The sequence below is a fragment of the Aspergillus saccharolyticus genome (assembly GCF_003184585.1).
Source record: "Aspergillus saccharolyticus JOP 1030-1 unplaced genomic scaffold BP01scaffold_19, whole genome shotgun sequence".
Taxonomy (NCBI): Eukaryota; Fungi; Ascomycota; class Eurotiomycetes; order Eurotiales; family Aspergillaceae; genus Aspergillus; species Aspergillus saccharolyticus.
This window is the reverse complement of record NW_020290629.1, coordinates 1-23,030: the sequence shown is the minus strand read 5'-3', so window position 1 is coordinate 23,030 and position 23,030 is coordinate 1. Positions and strand designations below refer to the sequence as shown.

Sequence of the window (23,030 nt, the reverse complement as noted above, 5' to 3'; positions counted from 1 at the left end):
AGGTCTAGCCATTGGGTCTCAGCTCTAGAAGTGTCGCATTCAGCTTTGGCAATACCTCCTACAAGGATTGACTACCTGCTGTCTGCATATGTATTGCTCTCTCTTGTGAACTTATGAAACACGCGATACACACCGTCAAATCTATTGTGACACGACTAGTAGTTTATAAGTACGAATGATACCATGACATCTTGAAATTATCTCTCACTGTGAAAAGATGTCCAATTGGACTGGACATAACCATCTCTTTCCAGCAAACGAAGTGAGCGAGTCGACGAGTCGATGACGCCTAGACGGAAGGTAGTATTCAGGCGGACGCAACCATGGATGTCGCCCACCCCGCCGTAGCAGAGGCAGAGCACAATATGGTAGGCATGATACTCGGAAAGAGAAGAGAGAGGGGGGGAGAGGGGAGAATGGGAGTATAATCTGATTTTACCATCGAAACTAGTTGTATGGGAGTCGACAGTCAAGTTCATGTCCAGGTATCCAGGTATCCAGGCAGCCAGGCAGCCAGGCAGGAAACGGGACCGCCAAGTCTCGAAGCGGATTGGTGACTGCTTGATCTATGAGTCGAGACTGAAGGCTTCAGGATTAGCCTAAATGATACGAAGCAATCTGAAAAGTAATAATGGGAAAATATTAACACAGATCGAATAAAAGCTCAGACACACGCAGTGAATGAGCCTCACTTCCAACACAGCATAATAATATGAGGATAGTGTTGTTTCTTGTTTGGTGACCCAAACAGAGGGTAGACCCGAATTCCGGCCGAAGAGCAGAAAAATCTGATGACTGCCTGCAGTTTCTCTCTCCGCCCGTCTTTTCCCCCTAAACTAACCACTTCCTAAAGCCCTACGCTTGCGCCCTACCCCTAAGCCCTCATTTCTGCTCTTGGAAAGGACAGGCATCTCCCTCCCATTGGGAATCGTCCCTATCATGGCCGACATTACTGTGACAGGCCCGAAAGTTGAGGAGTCAATCTCCTCTGAACTCCCTGCGCTTCCGACCGAGACTGACAGTCATGATGGTGAGTTGTGTTGGGGCGACCTGGCAAGGAGGAGGTTCCTCCGTTCTCTGCGTCCTCATATACCCCAACCTCCCCCCGCGACAATCCTTGCATGGCCTCAGCCGTTCTCTAAAGCTTTACATTGTCAATGCTCGCGTGTCTATGATGCTAACTTTTGGAAATTAAAGTGCCTCCGAAGATGTCGCATCCTCTCGAAGAAGAGGACGGCTCCGTCTCTCCCCGGGCTGCCAAAAAACGCCGTCTCGAGTCCGAACCGTCCGAGCTCACCTTGCCGCCGCACCCCGGTGAAATAACAGTAGCAGACCAAGTCCCCGGAAATCAGATTGAACAAGAACTGGCCTCTGCGTTGGGGCCCAGTATCGTGGACACGGTGGAACCTCTGGAAGGCACACCAACTCAACTTGATGGCACGGCAGCGGAAACTGCAGTTGCGCCCGAGACAACTGCCGACATCGATTCAGACATGGCCACCGTTATTTCAAGTATCATGAACCACGCCGAACGTGTGGAGGAACAAGTTGTGATCGGTCAGCAACAGCTGGCGGATACTGCGAGCCCGGCTCCGAAAGGCATGGTGTTTGTCAAGGCCAATTCACACTTGAAGACCCAGAGTTTGCCTATTCTGGACAATCTGGTAGGTAAACGCGGCATGAGACACGCTCAGTAATGATGCTAATACGTCGAATCTACTTAGTCTACCCAGATTCTCTCGTTGCTTGCCAAGTCGTCGTACCAAGAAATTACCTCGTTCGTCTCCGAGCCAGAGACCGAGAGCGGCCAAGCCTATGCCACCATGCGCTCTTTGTTCGACCACACGAAGAAAGTCTACTCAACCAAGAAGTCGTTCCTATCTCCTACCGAACTGGAGCTCACCGAGCCTTCGCAGATTGACATCATCCGGAAGGCGAACCTCGCGTCCTTCGTCTCCAGCATCTTCGGCACTCAGGAGATTGGATTTTCTGAACTGAATGACAATTTTCTCGATGTGTTTGTTCCCGAAGGTGGTCGCCTTCTCAAGGTGCAAGGCGCTTTGTTTCTGGAACTCAAGACACAGGCGTTTATTGCCTCCATGAACAATTCCGAGCGCACCCGAACAGAGTTGCTGTACGACCTTTTCCCTGATGACCTGGAGCAACAGCTGCTGGACCGTCGCCCAGGTACTCGTCAACTAGCTCCCAGCGAGGCGGACTTTGTCAAGCGCGCCGGATCGCGCCGTGACATCTTACTCAGCGACGTCAACAACGAGGAGGCTATGAAGGCTCTGCCAGACAAATACCATTGGGAGGACTTCCTCCGAGATTTGAGCTCTTACGTTACCAAAAACTTTGATACCATCAGCAACCAACAGGTCTGACTCTCCTTCTTGTATTATCCAATTGAACTGTGCTAACGGTGAGCCAGACGAAAAAGATCACGAAGGGTCGCCAGCCATCCTCGTCGAATGGAGATTCTCAAGAGCCTCCCAGCGCACCCCTCCAAGGCCAATTCCCTGTTTCGACGCAGCCACCGGATGTTCCAGTCGACCGGAACATGCATGGAGATCTCGTTGCTCGTGCGGCGCGTGCGGCGCAGATTGCTCTGCAAGGCCATGGGCTTAGACGATCACAACAGCAACAGCAATACCAGCAACAACAATCTCAGCAGAATCAACAACAGCCCCAACAGGTACATCAGCCGCAGCAACCCCAGCCGCAACAACACCACCAGTCGCATACAATCCACCAGCCCCAGATGCAGCAACAGCCGCCTCCTCAGCAAGCACAGCCCCAGGGCGGTCAGATCTTGCATGGCTACTCTGCTGCTCAGCCGACGGGTCAGATGCCTCACCAGCAGACTCACCAGCAGCCTTATCATCACAGCCCAGCGCCTTCTGGCTACCAGCATCCGCCCAGCCAGCTCACATTTCAGCCAAGCCCCCTTCAAGCCAATTTCCAACAATACAGTCATGTGACCCCAGCGTCGATTCCGCGACCTAATTCGGCCGCGGCCAATCACGGTTACATGCCAGGCATACCACATTATTCTCAGTCCCAGCCTACTCAGGTTCTCTACGAGCGGGCTCGCATGGCGGCTTCTGCCAAGTCATCTCCGAGCAGCCGCAAATCGGGCTTGCCCAGTCAGCGACGTCCCTGGACCACCGAGGAGGAAAATGCATTGATGGCGGGCTTGGATCGCGTCAAGGGACCACACTGGAGTCAGATACTCGCTATGTTTGGCCCTGGGGGGACCATAAGTGAAGCTCTGAAGGACCGCAATCAGGTGCAGCTCAAGGACAAGGCGCGTAATTTGAAGCTTTTCTTCCTGAAAAGTGGCATCGAGGTACCCTACTACTTGAAGTTTGTCACTGGTGAGCTGAAGACTCGCGCACCTGCTCAGGCTGCTAAGCGGGAAGCCCGTGAGCGGCAGAAGAAGCAAGGCGAGGAAGACAAGGCTCATGTGGAGGGCATCAAGGGCATGATGGCTCTGGCTGGCGCCCATGCTCAGCCGGTTGGCATGGGTCATGGCCACGATGCGATGTCTGCATCCCCTGGACTGCCGCATGACCCTAATGCTCATTCAGCTTTCGACCAAACTGCGGAGCAGAACCTGATGCAGACTCTCGGCCAAGAGGTGCATGGAGAGTCTTTTGGGCAACCTCACCACCATCATGTTCAGCATCAACAGCATCACCCGCACCCGCATCATCAGGACCATGTAGATCCGAATATGCATTTAGGACAATGATGCGGTTGACGTTGACATGACGCGCCAGTCAGATTTCGCTTTTTCACCTTGATCTCTCCCACAAATGTATCATGTTTTATTATCGAGCTTGTTCTTGCTTTTCGTCGGTGCTTTGAGCGGTTCCACTAACTACGACTATCTATCTGTGATCCACTGGGCGGGAATGTATGAGGGTTGATGCATGGGTTGCAAACGGTGCACGAAGCTGTAGGAGTATCGCGGAGTGTATGTACAACGATAACTGCATAATCATAACTTTCGTTTCTTTCTTTTCTAGCTCGGTAAAATTCCCAGACACTGCAACAATCAGCAATCAAGATGTGTATGTGCCCAGACTCTGTGTGTAGCGCCAGGAAGGCTTGCCAGTTTCCACCAGCAATTAGTCGTCCAGCAACCGGGCCGAACGCGGCCAAGAGAAGCAGCTGGTGCTCTCCGCTCCATCCACCGCGGCACTCGACAATTCTATTCTATTCAATTCACTTCCCATTGAAACCCCTGAGGAAAACCCCCGATTATACCTCCATTCCAAACCGGACGTCGCAATAATCCAATTGCAGGGATTATATACTTGGAATTCACATACAACGCTCCAGCACTGCCGACCCTGCATTCACCGCTGACGCTGTCCCCTCTCAACCATTGGACTGTTTCTTTGCAACCCAGCAATCCCTTGCGCTCGTCGTCAGCCACAAACCATGGCCGAATCATCGTCATCACAGCCTGCTGTTCCGCCTTCATCGCAACCTCCTCCTCCTCCTCCTCCTTCTAGAGCAGCAGCTTCCTCAACCCCCGTCCCTCCTCCATCCAGCCAACCCCCTGTCCCATCACCCGGCACCGTCGTGCCTAAACAAGAACCCGACGTCGCAGACAGCACCACCACCAGCACCGGCTTGGATGAGCCAGAGGACATCGACATGACGACCGCGCCCAGCACGAACACCACCGTCAATGCGGGGGCCAGCAGCGCCGCCGCCGACGAGGTGGGCAATCCGGTGCCGGCGCCGACCTCCGTGGACGCACTCGCCGCCGCCGCGGCGCCGTCGAAGAAGGAGACTAGTCTCCGGGAGTTTCTTGGGAAGATGGATGAATATGCACCTATTGTAAGTGTAGTCTACAATCTTGCATCTCTCTGCGTCAAAGCCTCCACCTCCCCTTCCCCTCGTCCTTCAACAAATGCCACCCAACCAACACAACACAACACAGCCATAACTGACCACCCACTGTCCGAAATGAAGATCCCCGATGCGGTAACAGCCCACTACCTCACCCTCGCCGGCCTCCCACCCCCCGGCAACGGCCCCAACCAAACCCCGCCGCACCTCGCGCGCCTTCTCGCCCTCGCCACGCAGAAGTTCATCGCCGACATCGCGGCCGACTCCTACCAATACGCGCGCATCCGCGCCTCCAACAGCTCCTCCGCCAACAACCCGATGGGCAGTTTGAACGCCGCCTCGGGGCTGGGCATGCCCGGCGGCGCCGGTGGAGTTGGGTCCGCGGGCGCGGCGGCCGGCGTGTCAGGCGGCGACGCCGGCAAGGGGAAGGCGGGCACACATCTGGGCATTCAGCGGCCTGGTTTTGGAGGTGGGGGGTCGGGCGGGTCAGGCCAGGGGCGGACGGTGCTGACGATGGAGGATTTGGGGATGGCGGTGGCGGAGTATGGGGTGAGTGTCAAGCGGGGGGAGTTTTATCGGTAATAATTGTCTCTCGAGGGGTGGTGATGATTTTTTTCCCTTTCGATAAAAGTGACTTTGTTGGTGCGGTTTGCTGGTGTCCCCCTCCATATCATAAGGGGACAGGGCAGACTTCGGGCTGACGGGATTGGGTCTACTGTTTTGTCGTGCTGAAGTCCCTGGATCAGTGGACTTTTGGTTGTTTGTTCGATGGCGCATATTTGGGGCATGGGGACGGGGTTTCTGAACGATAGATATCCTGCATGTTGGGGGGGCTTGTGTTTGTACACACTAATCGGGAGTATGGGCGTTTCTGAAGTTATGTTACTACTCACGCACATGAAGGATGATCCTACGATCCAGATTCTCCTCGGAAGTAGGCACACACTCTCTGAGATGTATCCTCAGGGTAAAGATTGAACGATATAAGATAAGGTAAGCATAATATACAGACCCGGCCTCTTCCCTGGGGAGTGAATGTCCCAGAGACAGAGCCGCGCGAAATTTCCGCAAGAATAAAACGCCAAACATAAAGGACCCTGCACGTTGCAACAGGAGTGGTTACAGATTGCTCCCCCAGCATAAGCATCTCAAGCTAAGCTCCTCCTTCACCCCTCAAAGCCCCCAAAGCACAATGGGCTCAAAAAAACAGCCCAGAAATAACGAACAAAGGTATCGATCGACATTCCCCAGCAGCCCACCACCACGACAAGCAGAAGAAAACATGAAGATCTACTTGTTCTTTGACAACTTATACGAGAACCGCTTGCGAGTCCTAACCCCAAACCCCCCGAAGAGGTAAAGTCAGCATATTACAGGTGTACTCTCTCATCCACATCCAACACCCAGCGAAAATGAAAAAAGATTGGGAAAGAGAACGTACAGCACAAACTCCCCCAACTTCCGCCCCACCATCTCCTCCGTAATCAGCACATCTTGGTAGGTCTTGCCATTGTGGATCGAGAACTTCAGCCCCACGAAATTCGGCAGGATGGTTGCGCTGCGCTTCGTCGTGCGGATCGGGGGCAAGTTGGGTAGGACTTTGGGAGGGAGAGGGAGACTGTTGGTGACGTTGCCCGGGGGGTTGGATGATTAGTTTATGGTCTGTTTGCTTTGCTTCCATGGAGGGGATTTTCAGGCAAGTGGAGCGAGGGCTCCAGGATCTGCGATGATGTATCCGGGGAGGTTATCGCCTCTGGAGTGGGAGGGTTAGACGTACGGGACGATGTTCGGGCCTGTTTCAATGGTTTTCTTGTTAGTGGATGTGCTGGTGCTGCGGACGGATTGAGGTTCATTGCTGAGGGGGGGAAATGGGAGAGGCCTACCTTTCCAGACGGAGCGGCCGAGGAGGGCTCGTGTGGGAAACATGTTGATTGTGTTCAGTTTCTCGAGACTTGCGTGGTAGACCAAAAACTGCAAGACTGGGCGCCGCTGCTTTGGATAGTTGCAAATCCGCGCGCCGGCGGAGGTTTCGGCGGAGGTGATTATGTAAGATGATTTTTTTCCGGCTGCAGCAGGGACATTTATCTACTCATGAGTTCAACGATTCACAATGTTTAGTTATGGGCATATTCTACGTAAAAGGCCCAATGTATTGGGTGTATCTCTTGTGTGATTCTGATCTGGTTTCATTTTGGTTTTGCTAAATCCTCGTGTGCTGTAGCCTATGCGAACACCGGGCGCAATGCTACTAACTATTGCTTCCATCTTAAGCCGCCAGCGACTATGATGGTTTTCACTGAACATTTACTCCAAGGCAAGCTCCTCCAGGATCCGAGTCAGATTCCGTATCCCCGTTAGGACGTTCTCGTCCGGGCCCTGGCCCGGGGTCCAGCTTGCATGCGCAAAGTCAATCAGTCGGAGGTCATGCACTTTTGGGGGATCCTCCTCGTCCTCGTCGAGATCTAGCTCCCCCAGCTCTGCGACCTCGGGGCCTAGGTTGATGTTGATAGCCTGGTGCGGCACGCTGCCCTGGCCAAGGGGTATGTCGACCACTTGGAAAGACCCATCTTGGATCTCAAATTCGACGTCCTCATTCTCGTCCTCGTCCTCGTCCTCTGCTTCCTCGCGCTCCGGTCGAGGCTTCTGCTCTTCCTCCAGCGCCTTTTCCATGGCTTCTGGGTCGCCTTCATAGACGATTAGTACACTTGAAGAGTACATTCGGCTTTCTTCAGACTCCAGAACTTCCTGCACCTGCTTCAATTCCTCGGCAAGTCGTCCCGCGACCAACTGGGACCGATCTACAGCCCCGGCTTTGGCACCAGCGAGAAACGTCCGGAATCCTTCCTTGATGTTGCCCTCCGTGAGCGACCGGCCATACCACTTATCGTACCGCCTGTAGCCATCTGCCTCGACAACCTGCCCCTTAGCACCTTCGGCGCCCTCGTATTTCGTCGCGTAAGGGTCAGTCCGACTGCCCTCGTCGGTCTCCCCGCTCACCCCGGTCCAAACTTTCATTCCAGCAATCCGGAACCCCAGCGTCGAGCTTGTCGTTTCCTTGGACACGAGGTCCAGCTTTGCGCGTTTCGAGGGTGGCGCATCGTCCGCCCAGAGCCTAGCGCCCAGCTTCACATCCAGCACATTGGGCCGCTTGAAGCCCGCAGCCACATTCTCCAGCACGATCGAGATCCCGGTCTCGAGCTTCTTTCCGTTGGAGGGGACCCATGACGACTCCGCAGCCGCTGCGCTGCTAGAGCTGGCCCCTTCGGACGCTGTCGCCGTCGCCGTCGCTGTGCTAGTGGTGACAGCTTGGGCTGGAAGCGTCGTCGTAGGAGTGTCAGACGCGGAGGAATATTCCGAGGTGGGGAGCATGATGGCGCCGGCTTGCTGGGCCGCGGCCAGTGCCAGAGGCTGCTGTTCATTCGCGGAGGTTAACGTGCCGATGTACGTGGGCAGAAATTCTTGGAATGCCGGGTGGAGAGCGCTGGACTCGTAGAACGCAACTTCTTGCGCGGTGCAAGGCTTTGCGATGAAGGTGCCGGATACGGTGCACTGGACGCCGTCACTACAGCAAGGTTCATGTCAGTATTTTGAATGAGGCTTCAGCGTCAAGTAGCAAACCAACATGCAACCTGCGTCGAGGCTATAGAGTCGAGCAATGCCATGTCATGCTGGTTGCGACAAGCAGAGGATGCAATGGGGGTTATGCGGAACTTACTGTCCGGCGGCGGCATGGTCGAACGCGACGAAACTATCGTGGTCAAGCTTTGCGGTCATCGCGCTGCTGTCTGATCGCGAAGAGGATTGCATGGTGAAGAGGTTTTAGAGCACAGTAAACGATCAATCACTATCCAACAGAGACTGCTGGAGTTTAGACAGCATTCCGCATGAGTCACGGAAAGGCACGGAGGGTTCAGTAGGCGGGAAGTTGCAGGGTCGCTCGGGTTCGAGAGGATGAATAGGAGAGGAATTTCCTCGACGGTGAAACAAGGAAGGGAAAAATAATTTATTCCTGTAGAAGCAAACAAATGCGCGACAGGGGTTCAAGGGGAATGGGAAAGGAGAGACAAGCCACAAAAGGCGGGTTGGCAAGTTACTGTAGGAAGGAAATTGAGGGAGAGGAAAAAATGTCGGGGAAGCCGATTTGGCGCAATCCACAAACAAGGCTGGAGGGGCGCAACAATCAAGGATTACATGGTTTTACTCTGTACTCCGTGAGCTGCGCCGGCTGCAAGTCAGCCTGATACGAAAGCTCTGTCATAAGATCGGCTCTTATGCTGACTGGATCTGGTGGCATAAGGCAAGAATGAGTTAAATCGTATTGCGCGATCGACCTGCTGGGATCGCCCTCCTTTGCCTCTTTCTAACTTATACTATACTCCGTAGTTACTCGTCAATGGTCTCCTGGTGCCACGGGATTTTGATAAACATACAGAGCAGCATGCTGTGTCATTTCAAGTTCATTTGAACTCGCTGCATGTGGCCTGTGCTTTTTGTCTATCATCACATGGTGTTAACTATGTCATTGCTGTGATATCTGAAATAGCCTTGTTTTGCTGCTGATCTTGGGGGAATCCCATAGAGGGTATGCTTTTGACGTACATTAACTGACATAACTAGTATCATCATCTTCGCAAAAGCTCAAAATGCAGTAATTCTTGGGGGCAGATCTACCTCGGCTGGTGTATTTACTATCTAATTATCTAGAAAAGGAATGTCACAAATCCCAGCTCTACCGACAAACAGTTGAAGGCAACCTGCATGGAGAAGTAATTCACTGAAGAGCATCCTTAGGAAACCGCTCACTTCACTCTTTACAATATGGCGACAAACAACACCCCGCCCCTTCCACTGACCTCACCTTTCTTCAGTCTCTTTACTCACTTTCATCGTCTTTCTTCCTTTTCAGCGCTGACTCTGCATCTCTTCTCAATCCCTTCTCCGCCATCCATCTCTTGTCACAGCATCCTACATGCACATAGTCACAAAGATGGAAGACAACAAAGAGACTGTCCCGACCACGCAGCTTCCTGTTTCGGATCAAGGGAAGCAACCAGGTTATGTTGAGGTGCAGCTGGCTAGAGCCATGGATAATACCTTGACCCTCAAATCAAATGATCAGGCTACAGCACAGACACAGAGTGAGATGATCGGAGAGCAAGAGGCCCCTGCGCGCGCTGACAGCATCGTACCCAAGAAAAAGAGGAAGAAAAGCAAGAGGCCCAAGAGCAAGCGTGGCCTGGTATGTTTTTCAGGAAACATGTCCAGAACCGAGTTGACTGTGACAGGGCAAACCCACCGGCTTTGAAGAATACTATGTTGACGCTCCCATGACACCCACTGAACACGAGGCTGAGGAGGAGATTTACAGCCAGTATGTGACCATCCCTCCACTATGCACATTTTGGCTAACAACTGCTGCATAGGTCTCGACCCATCATCCAGTGAGTCTTGCATCCTGGCGAGCGACGAATGCGTTGTGATACTGATGACAGACAGTCGAATTGAGGATGCTCTGCAACGCTACCAGAAGAACCGTCGCCTCGAAAACAACCGAAGGGCTATATTCTTGAAATACTTGGCTTACGGCGGGGTGGATGTCTCCCCGAAGATGTTTGAAGGAACCGATCAGAAAGATCTTCAAGAGCTCGACAGCGAGCAGATACTTCAGGCTAAAACTCAGACAAGCATCGCGACAGATTCTGCAAAGCTTCCTATTGACTTCGATGCGGTGGTGCGGGGCTTTCTGTAAGTTTTGACCTGACCCTAAATAGTTCCTATCTCGGCTGACCCAGTAGGACTTCATACTTCCCATTCTACTTCAATCCTGAAACTGAAGACATGATCAAACTAGGCACTGTTACCATTCGAAACTTCCTATGCTACTTGATATACCATAATGTCTGTCCAGAATACACTATCAATATCCGCGAGGCCATTGATTCGTGCGACACTGCCACCGAGGAGCTTTGGTTGAACCAACAATTTATGGTCAAAGGGCCCGGCCATTTCAACAAAGCCTGCTCCACACTCTTCGGTGGCGAGCGCCGTGATTGTTACAGGGAACAGAAAGAAGAAGAAAGCTCGTCGACGGATGAGGCTCTCATGACCAAAGATGTGGCGCACAAGGTTGTCAAATTCGCTCTCGCTGGTGCAGGAACAGATCACATAGCGCGAGGTTTCCGAGAACAAGGTAATATAAATGACCTACATGCCATCCGCATCAGCGACATCGACGGGTTCGAGATCATTGCTATTGATCCACCCAAAGATACCATCACCGACTTCTATGAGAAATTTGCCCCCGACCTCGTTCCTGTTGGACGAATCGTCGCAAAATCCTTCATGGACCCAGCCAGGGCTTCCTGCGACATGACACCGGAAGAACGGGAGCAAGTCCCGCCAGTCTACTTCTTCAATTTCTTTCTGGAACAACCGCTGATGCAGCTCTGTTACGTGGGCATGAAGGTGCTTACACCGGTATGGGTGATGGATTGTGGACTGCACTACTTTGAGGAGACTTTCTGCGTGTACACCTCCGACTACACGGTTCTTCCAAATGACCTTATGCTGGGATGGAAGAAGCCACGGCCAGTGAACGGCAGTGCGGCAGAGGATGAATTTGGCGCAGATGAGGGAGAGTCTCCCAAGCAGAACAATGAGATTGCAGACGTGCAGGAGGTACTTTAACCACGCTCGGATGATTGCATCAGGCTCGCATATCAGAATTGCTTACAGGCTATTAATGTATCAACCTAATATAGCCGATAAGCCCAAGGCGTAACAGTCAATTTGACTCACTTTGAAGGTCAGTGAATGACTTCTTCAGTAGACATCCAATCATTATGTAAGAGATAGAAGGGATTCCACATCGATCAGACACTCAAATTTGGTTCTATGTGGCTTTTGTAAGACTTGCCCAGACAAGGATTTGAATTCCGCGTCGCCGGGTCCTCTTCTATGTCGCGGCCCGGTTAAAGTCTTGAATTAGTTGATTAAAGAGGGTATCCGAAGAATAAGCCATAAGCCTTAGTAGTTGATCTCAGTAGTTGATCACGATAGTTCTGATCAGTTGTCAAGAATGGTTATCGACGCCCATCGACTGAGAAGCAGAAGCTTTCGAGAATATAATATACCTTGAGCAGTAAGAATTGCCTGAATCATAGGCTATAGGAGTTGGCCTCGGTGGGTGACTGATACTTTATTTCTAGAACACAAACCAGCTTTAGCATTCTCCAATAGCTAATTTTGATTATGATTAAGCGCGGAGTAGAGACGAGACATACTGCAATGATACAGGAGGGGCATGGCAAGCTACTGGGAGTAGTACTTAGAGGGTGCTGGTAGGAGTGGTGGTAGTTGGTACTGAGTGATGACTACTGCAGGTAGACTGGGATGTGGTTATTGCCAGTTGCCACAATGAGAACTTCAATAATCAGCTATATCGTATATCGGTTGTCACATCAACAATCTGATTAGGGTATAGAGCAGGATACACAGGAGGACGGAGTATTCGAGCAACCATGAGTGACACACTATAGCCGCGCTTCTATGTATTAAGTCGCAGCAGAACCAATCGCCAAAGCCATCAATTATAGTCACAAGTCTATTGCACTTTTTTTTCTCTGAGTTAAAACAACGAGACACCGTCTTTCCAAGCCGACAAACGCCTTGAGCGTTGGGATATATCATGACCTCTGAACGCCAAAATCCGCTTCATTCAACTAATACCGCAAGCTGCGACCTGCCTCTTCTCTCGGTTGGGATACGAGTACGGAGAAGCATAAACTAGAACCAGATCTTAATCAACTCCTCACTGACGGCACTTGGCGTCAAGACGCCGCTGTCCGTGATCAGCGCAGATATCAGATGGGGCGGCGTGTAGTCGACCGAATCATGGCTATCTGGCGATTTGACATCCGGGGTGCGGGGCTGCGTTTGTTGCTCCTGCTGCTTGGCTTCGTCGGCAACGTCTTCCTCGGTCTTGAAATCGATGACGCGCTGCTCGATGGGCAGGTCGTACTGTCCAAGCGGATAAAGACGGACGAACTTGTGGCTCTCCGCAACAACGTAGAAAGGCTTTCCCATGGCCTTGGCCAGCAGACCAATCTGGTAAGTACCCATTCGCGAGACAATTCCGCCGTTCTCTACAACACCCTCCGCACCGACGATCACCATATCGGCCTTGCCAAGCGAGTAGGCGACGGCGGACTCTGGAATCGTGGCCACCGGGACACCCTTCTCGCGCAGCGCGCGCACCGTCTCCATACCCTCTGGCTCCGCGGACGAGCCCTCAACGTCGCCCTTCGCCGAGGATAGGACGTAAATCACCCGGAACCGGACGGCGGACGGGCCGCCCTTCTCACCGGCAGCCTGCTGTAGCAGCGAGGCGACAACTCTGGAGCCACCATTCGTCAGCACCGTGCTTCCGTCCCGGACGAATCCTCTTCCGAACGCCGCAATCTTGTCGCGACTCTCCTTCGCACGTCTGATAAACAACCGGCCATTGGAGAGCAGGTGCGCCCTAATGGCGTTAAAGTCTCCAGCGGGTCCGAGTTGCCCGGGTCTCTGTAGTGTAGTGATCAGATATCGCTGGAAGAGGTCGGTTCCGGCAGAAAGACCAATGGGATTGGGGATCGACTGTTTCAGGTGTGCGGTGGATTTCTCCAGCAGATCGAGCGTCTCGGATATCGTAGAGGAGGGGGAATGTGTGAGGAGAAGCACCAGAGCTTCAATAGCGGCGATTGGCATGGTCAGATCTGGGTCAGAGCGGAGCAGCTCATTGTACGTTGCGACAATGCTGGCTTTTTGTTAGCAAGCTGCGAGGCCGCTGGGCGTTCACAGCGCCCATCACATTCAGGTTGGCAACTTACTCGAACGGCTTGGCGACGTCCGACGAGGTGGAAGTGGCAGCTGCCATGATGTATGAGGTTGCGCGGTGTAGCTCTGAAGACGATGTCTTGACAAGAAGTTCAATGAGAGCTATCGTGCAGCAATCAAAGTAATAATCATTATTGTCCCGTCACTCTCGCCGCAGAGTCATCGAAAATGGGAAGCGTGGAGTAAGTTTGCATCGTTTGTATGACGTGCCCCTCTTCCATTGTCCCCTAGTCCGTTTTCGGTTGCCATGCGAGGCCTTCGCAGTAAACAATCATCATAACATCCACCCCGTGACAATACGACCACTTCCGCACCGCATCTTGTTTCGTTGAGAGCTCAGGTTTCGCCTTTAGAAGCGGAATATCTGTGCAATATGTCGTACGGTCACCGGATGAGTCAACAGTTCCACAGCTCACAGCAGCACCACAATAGAGGCGGTCGCAAGAAAGAAGATGAGAACGATGCTCTGATGCGCCTGGTGAGTGCATCCTACTAGCCCGCCCTCTCGCGCCCCCTTGTCTACGGTGCTGTGTCCTAATGCTCCCTCTAGCCCGATAAAGAGATTGCAGGATGTATCAACGACATCGGCATACCCTTCACTGCCGCCGACCTGATCAAACCAAACCCGCAACAGATCCAGATGGTTTTCGAGTGGTTCGCGGAACTCCTTATGAATAACACCCGCGAGACGGTCGAGCCGGCAATGCGCGCGGCCGCAGATGATGTCTGCGGCGACTATCCGGACATTGTGCCCACGGATACACGCAACTTGATGGGTTTTTTTACCGGCTTGCGACGGCTGATGATGGAGGTAATTCACGATTCATTTCGAATTGAGGGCTTGTGGGCTCAGGCGCTAACTTGTAGTTGACAAGTGCGGCGTCAACGATTTCACCTTTACCGATCTAACCAAGCCTACGCACGATCGTCTTGTCAAGATTTTCTCTTATCTCATCAACTTTGTCCGGTTCCGCGAGTCACAAACCCCTGTCATCGACGAGCATTTTAATAAGGCGGAGAAGACGAAAGCGCGCATCGACACGCTTTATGGCGAAAATCAGGAAATGGAGCAACGCCTCGAGGAGATGCGCCGGACTCTGAAAGCCAACGAAGCCCAAGTCAAGGAAAAGGTGCGGAGAAACGATGAATTGAAAGCACGGCTTCTCGAATTGAGGCGAAACCAGGAACGGGTGGCGGAGACGCTGGAGCGCGTCAAGGCGGACAAGGCCAGACGACAGGCCCAGCTCGAAGAGAAAACGGAGAGAGTGGTGCGCACCCGGCAGGAGGTCGAAAAGCTACGGCCTTACGTGATGGACAGCCCTGTCTCTCTGCAGTCATCCCTGGCTGAGCTCTCCGAGAGCCTACACCGTGAGAAAGCTCAGATCGATGCTATGGAGAAACGGGCAAGAGCTTTGCAGACTTCGTCCGATACGTTCAGTGTCGTCAGTAATGATGTACAGGCATGTGTAAAGCTTCTCGAGGATATCTCCGTTGAGCTTCAGAAAGAAGAGGAAGAAGAATCCCGGGCCTCTAGAAACAGAGAAGCCATCTCTGAAAGGGGCAACAGCGTGAGGGAAGTGGAACAGACGGAGAAATTACTACAACGGCAATTGACGCGGTGGAACGAACGAATTGAGACTCTAAGGAAGAATGCCCAAGAGAAGGCCGAGGCAGCGCAAGCCCGCATGGAGGAGCTCCGGGAGGTCCAAAAGCAGCTTCGTGAGGAGCGAGCAGAGAAGCAGCGCGACATGGAACGCCGAAGAATTCGAATCGAACAAACTGAGAAGAAGGTAAATCATTATCTCCAGCTTTACTGTTTCCGCGCTGAGTCTGGCTGACAACTACATAGATGGCGGATTTGAAAGAGAACATTGAAAGTGAAATCCAAGGCGCGCATGACGAGTACTTGAAGCTGGAGTCGCATATCAAACTCTACATCACTGATATGGAAAAATGCTTATGATCTTCTGAGGCAATCTGTAAGGAGGCGAAGGTTCGGGAGTTTATGGATTGGTTTCTAGGATACCCGTTGTTTGAGACATTGCATTGTGGGAGTCTTTCGTTACTGTTATCAAATATCCTTGTCCTGTTTCTATATCTCTACATCAGTTTTAACATTAGCCCCCGCATCACCTATAGTGTCTGCGATGGCATACTCTCTCTCGAGGAACTCGAACCAACGTTCTGCGACACGTTTTACGGGTACAGTTCGTCTGAAGAGGGCTGTTTCTTCAGAAACCCGCACAGTACTATTGAGCAAGGGTACTTGCATATTCCACAGTGAGGAATCAGGAGGCGTTGAATCCTGGCATTCGCACAGAATCAGGTTCATGCCTGCTTTGAAGGAGGTCTCTGCGAGAGCTGCGAAGGTTCTGGATAGACCTTGCGCAGAAAATTCCGTGGTTGGGACATGAAGGGAAAGCGGATCAAGAACCGCCATAAGGGGCCGTGCTTCGGTCTTTTCATAAAGCATTTTGTTCTCTTGAATAACACGCTGGGTTCCTATCACGGCTAGACAAGCGCGTAGATTCTGCAAGGTTGGGCAGAACAACACTCTAATCCGACTAGATCTAGAAAGCAGCTCGATTGTTTTGCCATAGAGTCGATGGTGATGCCTGGTGTTCTCTCCCCTTGCTGGACGAGTGGTAGCGAGCAATCGGATCAAGAATTGATCCCTAGTCGAGCATATAATCAGGGTGGTCGAGGACGAGGCATTTTGAATGACTGTGTGCAGAAACTGTGGAGTAGAGCCTATAGAATATATTTGTCTGGTAGTAGATTCCATGGCTATGTTGGATGTATTTAGAGTTCAAGTTCAAGTTGCAGACGTGGCCGCTAAGTTGGACGATAGCTTTCTTATTTTTGCTTGCACATGAGAGCTGTGAGATGACTCCCAATGCCATTTCAACTTATCCGTCCGACTGCTAGCATCTGCAGATGCTAAGCTGGAGGTGATGGGGAGGAGGTAGATTGGAATGAATAAATTGAGGTGCTGCGGGAAGGCTTGAAGGGTCCCACCCAATCGATAGCACGTTACCTCAAATCGTCATTTCGGCTGCCCGCCGGGGAAGTTGCCGAGCACCCAAACTTCAACTCTCCAGCTCTGCGTCAAGGAGCTTTTCCCACCCTCCAAGCCTGGTCGATTGTCGCCTTTCCGTGACGGGCTTCGGAGGCAAACATGGAGACCATTTCGCGCATCTCTTCCATGCTGGAAACAGGTAACTGTCCATCCCGGGTGACTCTCCGCCAATTGTCCTGGTTACTCCAGGTAGACTGACCGAATACTGTAAACAGCCCGAGAGCTCACCCTTGAGGCCGCCCAGTCCGCAGCCTTGAATCGAGGCTCTGGTGTCGGGGTCTCTTCCCGCAATCTGACAGCTGCGCACATCAAGAAATTACTGGAAAGTCGGAGTGATCGCGAAGTCCTCGATGGCATGCGACGAGTGCTCACAGTATGGACCAAGCGCCCCGCCCAAACCAGCTGCAACCTAGGAAACAATAACTGACTCGTCCTTCTCGACAAACTTAGTTGATGTATCGGGGGGAGCCCTCACTGCCATTTTTCTCCGCGGTCGTCAAAAATGTTGCCAGTGCCAACTTCGAGGTCAAGAAGCTGGTCTACATCTACTTGGTCCATCATGCGGAGGCGGAGCCGGACCTTGCACTGCTATCTATCAACGCCATTCAGAAGTCGCTTACGGACCAGAATCCGCATGCGCGCGCTTTGGCGCTTCGCACCATGTCGGGGATCAGAGTCCCGGTCATCAGTCAGATTGTGTCCCTTGCCATCAAGAGGGGGTGCGGGGATATGAGCCCTCACGTGCGCAAGGCCGCGGCGTTGGCCATTCCGAAATGTTATCGCCTGGATCCCAACACCCTGCCGCAGCTTATTGGATATATCACGATTTTGCTTGGTGACACCCAGTACTTTGTCCTTGGGCCCGCTGTCGCCGCGTTCCTGGAGGTCTGCCCCGATCGGATTGATCTGATTCACAAGCACTATCGGACCCTTGTCAAGAAGCTGGTCGATATGGACGAGTGGAGTCAACTTGCAACGCTGCGTCTTTTGACCTTTTACGCCAGGCAGTGCTTTCCTCGCAGAACCAAGAAGGTAAAGCGGGCGACAGAAAACAAAGGATTCTACGAAGATGATGACCACGGCGACGATTTGACCGAGGACAACGAAGCTGACCAGGAAGAGGTACTGATTCTAGACCCGGATTTGGAGCTTTTCCTGCGCTCCTGTCTGTTGCTGTTGCAGAATCGAAATTCTGCTGTGATCGTCAGCGTCGTCCGCTGTTTTCTTCACCTCGGAACATCAGAGTACCTTCAAGCTGCTGTGGGCCCACTTATCGCCCTTCTCCGCAGCCCCCAAGATCTTCAGCATGTTGCGCTCTACAATCTTGTGGTCGTAGCTCTTAGACACCCCAAGGCATTCACGAAGTATGCCACGCATTTCCTGATACATGCTATCGACCCGCCTCACATATGGCGTCTCAAGCTCGAAGTGCTCACAATAATATTCCCTCATTGTGGCCGGCATCTAAAGGGAGTGATTCTGAGTGAACTTCAGCATTTTTCGCAAAGCACAGAACCGGAGCTGGTGCGAGAAAGTGTACGCGCGATAGGGCGTTGTGCGCTGGCTGATACCGGTGCTGCGCCGTACTGTCTGCGAATCCTGCTCAGCCAGATCACGAGCCAGGACGATAATCTGGTATCCGAGTCGCTGACCGTTATTCGCCATCTGATCCAGCAGGACCCACCCTCGCACGCGAAGACAGTCATTCAGCTAGTCAAGCACTTAGGATTGACGAACAATCCCGATGCGAGAGCCACTATAATCTGGCTTGTTGGAGAGTTTGCCGGTACCGAACCTGAGAGGGATTTTGCTCCTGATGTCCTGCGGATCTTGGTACAGGATTTCGCCAATGAGGCCGAGCCCGTGAAACAGCAGATAATCCTCCTTGGCGCAAAAGTGTACCTACATCACCTACTCCGCAATCCCCTGAAGGAGGAGTCGGAGCCGCAAACGCAGGCATCAACTGCGACGGAAGACGCGATCCCCAATGAATGGGCCGACTCTCAAAATGAAGAAAAGCCCGAAACAAACGGACAAGAAGAGCAGCACAGCGAACCTGAGGAAGACCAGATAACATTGCTTTGGCGGTACATCCTACTTTTGGCCAGGTACGACTCCTCTTACGATCTCCGAGATCGTGCACGACTCTACAAAAACCTTCTCGCGTCTCCTTCAATGACGCAGCTGGCCAATCTACTTCTCCTCGCACCCAAACCTGTCCCCCATGCTCCTAGCCCGTCCGAGACGCGTAAGGATCTTCTGATAGGCTCATCTACTCTTGTGATTGGGCCAGATGCAGGCATGCTCGGTCTCAAGGGCTATGAGAATCTGCCCGACTGGGTTGAAGCTGGGCAAGAGCCCGACCCGCGTCTTCGCGAATCAGAGGTCAAGTCCGATCCCATGGGACAGACATCAATGACGGCGGGCGAGCGGCTTGATCAGGCGCTCAAAGAGCATGAACAGAATGCCTCGGCTTCAAAGAGGGCACAGGCCGGTCGCCCAGCAGCGTCTTCGTCTAAGGGAAAGTCGCTTGACGAGTGGCTAGAGGAGCCGGAAGCCGAAACTGAAGAGGAAACAGACTCCGAAGAGGAGGTAACTGACTCTGAGTACGAGACCGATGAGGAGGAGACGGAAGAAGAAGAAACTGATGAGGAAGATGAGGATGAATACGAAGAGGAAGAGGAGGAGACGGATTCTGAAGACCAGGCACAGGCCCAAGGACTCTTGGCACGGTGATGGCTGGTTACAATTTGAGATCCGTGATAGAGCTGATTCTATGTCAACAAGTATATACCAATGTCCACTAGCTCTTATTTAGACAACTCTCATTCTTCCAAACATTGAAGTAGAGTAAATTCAGCACTAGAACGAAGAGCATGTGATCACCAAGTATATATATGGACTCAGATGACTACCAAGCAGGCGGTAAAATGCGGCAAAAATGGCGGAGGGCCTGAATCCTGCCTCCCCGCGAGGCTGAACAGCCGTTGGGATTCACCCCTCAACATCGGACCATTTGATTTTTCAGCTTTCGGGACTCGTCTGACCATGTCTGGATCAAGCTGCTAGTAAGCTGTTCAAATCTTCTAGCCATCTTCTGCCGCGCCGCGCTCGGAGACTCCTGCTCGCTCATCATTGTGAGACGCGCGCGCTCCGTCCCCCTACTCTTCCAGTGGACTCAGCTGTCGGCCACGATGCGAGCTACTGCAGGAACCTCCCTCCAAGATAAACAATACACCCCTTTCTCAGACGACCTTCCTATATCTCAAGCTCTCCGTCTTCTGCCTCGTGTCCGTCACTGAAACCGCGCTCAACATATCTGATTTCACCGCTGCTTCCCGAGCGAGATTCACGCATCCAAGTCTGATCACTCAACATTTGACTTTCGTAACTACGCGCGTCTCCCCAATACCTTGGCCGTAATCAGACGGACAAAATTGAATCAAGATACCGAACAAAGACGCATCTCACAACGGGCCTGATTTACTTGAGTTCTGTCCAAAAATGCCTGGATTACCGGGTAAGTTTTCTCTCCCGCTGCGCCGCGCCGCGCCGCCGCCGCCCCCGGGGCCGAGGCATTTCCCGATGACTATTTGCCGCGCAACTTGGCTACCTCTTTCTGACTCTTGCCCTGTCCAGCAAGTATCGATCTGGATGAGTGCATCGAGAGACTTTATCGTAAGGAGTTGCTGGCAGACTCTGTTATCGAGGCGATATGCGCCAAAGCCAAGGAGCTGCTGATGAAGGAGAGCAATGTCGTTCACATTGCTGCTCCGGTCACGGTGGTTGGAGACATCCACGGCCAGTTTTTTGATATGATTGAGATCTTCAAGATCGGGGGTTTCTGTCCGAATACGAATTACTTGTTTTTAGGTTCGTATTCCTGCTTCTTGGGGGAAGTTGGTGGGCAATGGATCAAGTAGACTCGTCGTCGGGGAGGATCGGGGACCTCTTGGCGGAGTACTGGCACACCTGGAAGACTCCGAAGCTGACTAGCCTCCAGGCGATTACGTCGACCGCGGACTTTTCAGCGTGGAAACGATCTCACTTCTTGTGTGCCTGAAGCTGCGGTATCCGCAGCGCGTGCACCTGATCCGGGGCAACCACGAGTCCCGCGGCGTGACGCAGTCGTACGGGTTCTACACGGAGTGCGCGCGCAAGTACGGCAACGCCAATGTGTGGCACTACTTCACGGACATGTTCGACTTCCTCACGCTGAGCGTGGTGATCAACGACCAAATCTTCTGCGTGCACGGCGGCCTCTCGCCCTCGATCCACTCCATCGACCAGATCAAGATCATCGACCGCTTCCGCGAGATCCCCCACGAGGGGCCCATGGCCGACCTCGTTTGGTCCGACCCGGACACCGAGCGCGACGAGTTCTCCCTCTCCCCGCGCGGCGCCGGCTACACCTTCGGCGCCCAGGTCGTCCGCAAGTTTCTGGAGGTCAACAGTATGTCGCACATCCTGCGCGCCCACCAGCTCTGCCAGGAGGGCTACCAGGTGCTCTACGACGACCGGCTGAGTACCGTCTGGAGCGCGCCGAACTACTGCTACCGCTGCGGGAACCTCGCCAGTGTGCTTGAGGTCAGCGATACCGGCGAGCGCTACTTCAATATCTTCGATGCTGCCCCGGAGAATGATATCCATCGCGGCGAGCAGCAGGCGCAGCAGAATAAGGATGGCCAAAGCCCCGTGATTGACTACTTTCTGTGATACCCATTTATTTTTACTTCTTCCCTTTTCTGGTTCTTTGTGCATGGTCCTCTCCTGGGTGTTGGGAGACATATCTTGTTCCTCGATTTCTCACTACTTACATTCCATATCTTCTCTTTGGGTTGTCCCAATACTACTTTTGTTTTAGCCTTCGGTAAATGGTTGGGTGCTGGGTAAATATCGAAGCTTTTTATAGACCGCTGTCAAGTGCTATGTTAGAGACGGAGACATTGTCAGGAGAACTGAAGTGAATGAATCTGACATTCGTTGTGATACCAATCAGAAGGAATCTGCACCATGATATCTGTGTTGAACTTTTTACCCATGTTAGACGCAACACATCCGTTTGTACCTAGGTATGTATATATATTTATATACTACTATATATGTATAGTCCATGTCATCTCAACCTCCCAAGGGATTAAACCAGCGCCACGACGGCCATGAAAAGGCCAAAAAGGAATTAGAAGAAATATGAGAATAGATTCGAGTCAAATAAACTAAGAATGCGTCCCAACGCTTGTAAATACTGGCAAGAAGATTTATGTTGCTCATGAACAGATGGGGGGTTGTTGACTTCTGGGAGTCAATATGTAGTTTCGAGGAAAGCCTTGGAAAGGAGGACAGGCAAACACAGACAGCGAAACAGAGAACCAAGTCGATATAGATCAGTTGGGCCATTCCTTGGCGATGTCGAACGACCATTCGAACAGAAGGTGAGTGTGGTCATCGTCGTCGAGGAATTTTGAGACGGCGTTGTAGTGGCCACGGTACAGCATGCCGGAGGGGGCCTCGTCGGGGTTGACTATTCAAACGGAAAGAAAGGGAGATTTGGTTAGTCTTGTAACGGGGTGGGGCCAAAGGTATATATCTGACGGATCATGGGGTTGTTGCACTCACACTTCTTCTCGTAGACGGGCTTCTCGGTGGTGCTGGGGGCATAGCTTCCCTATAGAGGTTGTGAACAAAACGGCTTCGATTAGAAGAGTTAAGAGGATGGGATGTAAACTTACTAGCATCTCCTCATCCTTGCTGACCCGGACACCCTTGCGCTTGACGACCTGAAGGTACTTGAGGCCGCTGAGAACCTCGTGGTGCACCTGGAAGACGACCTTGATGCGGAAGGTGGCGCCCTCCTTGATGGTGAAGGGCTTGTCCTTGAGGCTTTCCAGCGCCCCCGAGGCGGAAAGGTCGATCACGACATCGGGGCGACCCTCGACCTCCAGGGCCAGGGACTTGATAATGCACTTGCGGGGATCGCTGGGGTCGCCAATCGGGGTGCCGGCGTTGAGGCCGAGCGAGGCCTTCCAGCGGTTCAGGGCCTCATCATCCTTATCTATAGTGGCAGGCAGGGAGGGAAGGTTAGTGGTTTATTCAGGAGACGATGGACCATGGGTCATAGATGTGATGGTTGATGGACGTCGAAAACATTCACATCAATTGCAAATCCGATTCCGTTCTTGCAGGGGGATTAAGGCCAGCAAGGGGGGGG

At 52.6% G+C, this 23,030-nt stretch overlaps 11 protein-coding genes across 11 annotated transcripts; 6 read left to right on the top strand and 5 right to left on the bottom strand.

Annotated features, from left to right (window-relative positions):
- The first annotated feature begins 852 nt into the window (after positions 1-852).
- On the top strand, positions 853-3,998 carry BP01DRAFT_416441 (putative MYB DNA binding protein (Tbf1)). The gene is made up of 4 exons (XM_025579198.1): positions 853-1,030; positions 1,198-1,664; positions 1,725-2,378; positions 2,432-3,998. Exons 1-4 carry the CDS (start codon positions 940-942, stop codon positions 3,752-3,754), a joined length of 2,535 nt encoding a protein of 844 aa, XP_025430489.1. The 5' UTR covers positions 853-939; the 3' UTR covers positions 3,755-3,998.
- A 103-nt stretch (positions 3,999-4,101) lies between these two features.
- On the top strand, positions 4,102-5,770 carry BP01DRAFT_424001 (putative TFIID and and SAGA complex TAF10 subunit). The gene is made up of 2 exons (XM_025579663.1): positions 4,102-4,854; positions 4,990-5,770. The coding sequence occupies exons 1-2, from the start codon at positions 4,450-4,452 to the stop codon at positions 5,446-5,448; spliced, it is 864 nt and encodes a 287-aa protein (XP_025430488.1). The 5' UTR covers positions 4,102-4,449; the 3' UTR covers positions 5,449-5,770.
- Positions 5,771-6,156: 386 nt separating this feature from the next.
- Positions 6,157-6,792, bottom strand: BP01DRAFT_374509 (mitochondrial 37S ribosomal protein uS19m; the record flags this gene model as incomplete). The annotated part of the gene is made up of 3 exons (XM_025576836.1): positions 6,157-6,199; positions 6,308-6,464; positions 6,750-6,792. The coding sequence occupies 3 exons, from the start codon at positions 6,790-6,792 to the stop codon at positions 6,157-6,159; spliced, it is 243 nt and encodes an 80-aa protein (XP_025430487.1).
- A 246-nt stretch (positions 6,793-7,038) lies between these two features.
- Positions 7,039-8,992, bottom strand: BP01DRAFT_320762 (inositol polyphosphate multikinase). Its single transcript, XM_025572708.1, has 2 exons — positions 8,582-8,992; positions 7,039-8,428 (listed from the first exon to the last, which is right to left on the bottom strand). Exons 1-2 carry the CDS (start codon positions 8,671-8,673, stop codon positions 7,171-7,173), a joined length of 1,350 nt encoding a protein of 449 aa, XP_025430486.1. The 5' UTR covers positions 8,674-8,992; the 3' UTR covers positions 7,039-7,170.
- A 1,017-nt stretch (positions 8,993-10,009) lies between these two features.
- Positions 10,010-11,554, top strand: BP01DRAFT_342179 (uncharacterized protein; the record flags this gene model as incomplete). The annotated part of the gene is made up of 5 exons (XM_025573478.1): positions 10,010-10,105; positions 10,152-10,237; positions 10,290-10,307; positions 10,363-10,611; positions 10,662-11,554. The coding sequence occupies 5 exons, from the start codon at positions 10,010-10,012 to the stop codon at positions 11,551-11,553; spliced, it is 1,341 nt and encodes a 446-aa protein (XP_025430485.1).
- A 789-nt stretch (positions 11,555-12,343) lies between these two features.
- On the bottom strand, positions 12,344-13,889 carry BP01DRAFT_320755 (translation initiation factor eIF2B subunit alpha). The gene is made up of 2 exons (XM_025572707.1): positions 13,737-13,889; positions 12,344-13,663 (listed from the first exon to the last, which is right to left on the bottom strand). The coding sequence occupies exons 1-2, from the start codon at positions 13,781-13,783 to the stop codon at positions 12,652-12,654; spliced, it is 1,059 nt and encodes a 352-aa protein (XP_025430484.1). The 5' UTR covers positions 13,784-13,889; the 3' UTR covers positions 12,344-12,651.
- Positions 13,890-14,040: 151 nt separating this feature from the next.
- On the top strand, positions 14,041-16,099 carry nuf2 (kinetochore-associated Ndc80 complex subunit NUF2). The gene is made up of 4 exons (XM_025575208.1): positions 14,041-14,221; positions 14,294-14,554; positions 14,619-15,533; positions 15,593-16,099. The coding sequence occupies exons 1-4, from the start codon at positions 14,117-14,119 to the stop codon at positions 15,704-15,706; spliced, it is 1,395 nt and encodes a 464-aa protein (XP_025430483.1). The 5' UTR covers positions 14,041-14,116; the 3' UTR covers positions 15,707-16,099.
- On the bottom strand, positions 15,911-16,453 carry BP01DRAFT_264454 (uncharacterized protein; the record flags this gene model as incomplete). The annotated part of the gene is made up of 1 exon (XM_025571334.1): positions 15,911-16,453. A coding segment is annotated over one exon (543 nt), but the record flags the coding sequence as incomplete, so codon positions are not given.
- A 373-nt stretch (positions 16,454-16,826) lies between these two features.
- On the top strand, positions 16,827-19,620 carry BP01DRAFT_320748 (AP-3 complex subunit beta). Its single transcript, XM_025572706.1, has 3 exons — positions 16,827-16,961; positions 17,038-17,195; positions 17,273-19,620. Exons 1-3 carry the CDS (start codon positions 16,922-16,924, stop codon positions 19,556-19,558), a joined length of 2,484 nt encoding a protein of 827 aa, XP_025430481.1. The 5' UTR covers positions 16,827-16,921; the 3' UTR covers positions 19,559-19,620.
- Positions 19,621-20,326: 706 nt separating this feature from the next.
- On the top strand, positions 20,327-21,538 carry BP01DRAFT_374503 (serine/threonine-protein phosphatase; the record flags this gene model as incomplete). Its single annotated transcript, XM_025576835.1, has 3 exons — positions 20,327-20,342; positions 20,462-20,695; positions 20,826-21,538. The coding sequence occupies 3 exons, from the start codon at positions 20,327-20,329 to the stop codon at positions 21,536-21,538; spliced, it is 963 nt and encodes a 320-aa protein (XP_025430480.1).
- A 668-nt stretch (positions 21,539-22,206) lies between these two features.
- Positions 22,207-22,938, bottom strand: BP01DRAFT_383374 (E set domain-containing protein; the record flags this gene model as incomplete). The annotated part of the gene is made up of 4 exons (XM_025577423.1): positions 22,207-22,343; positions 22,439-22,487; positions 22,552-22,874; positions 22,929-22,938. 4 exons carry the CDS (start codon positions 22,936-22,938, stop codon positions 22,207-22,209), a joined length of 519 nt encoding a protein of 172 aa, XP_025430479.1.
- Between the last annotated feature and the right edge of the window lie 92 nt (positions 22,939-23,030).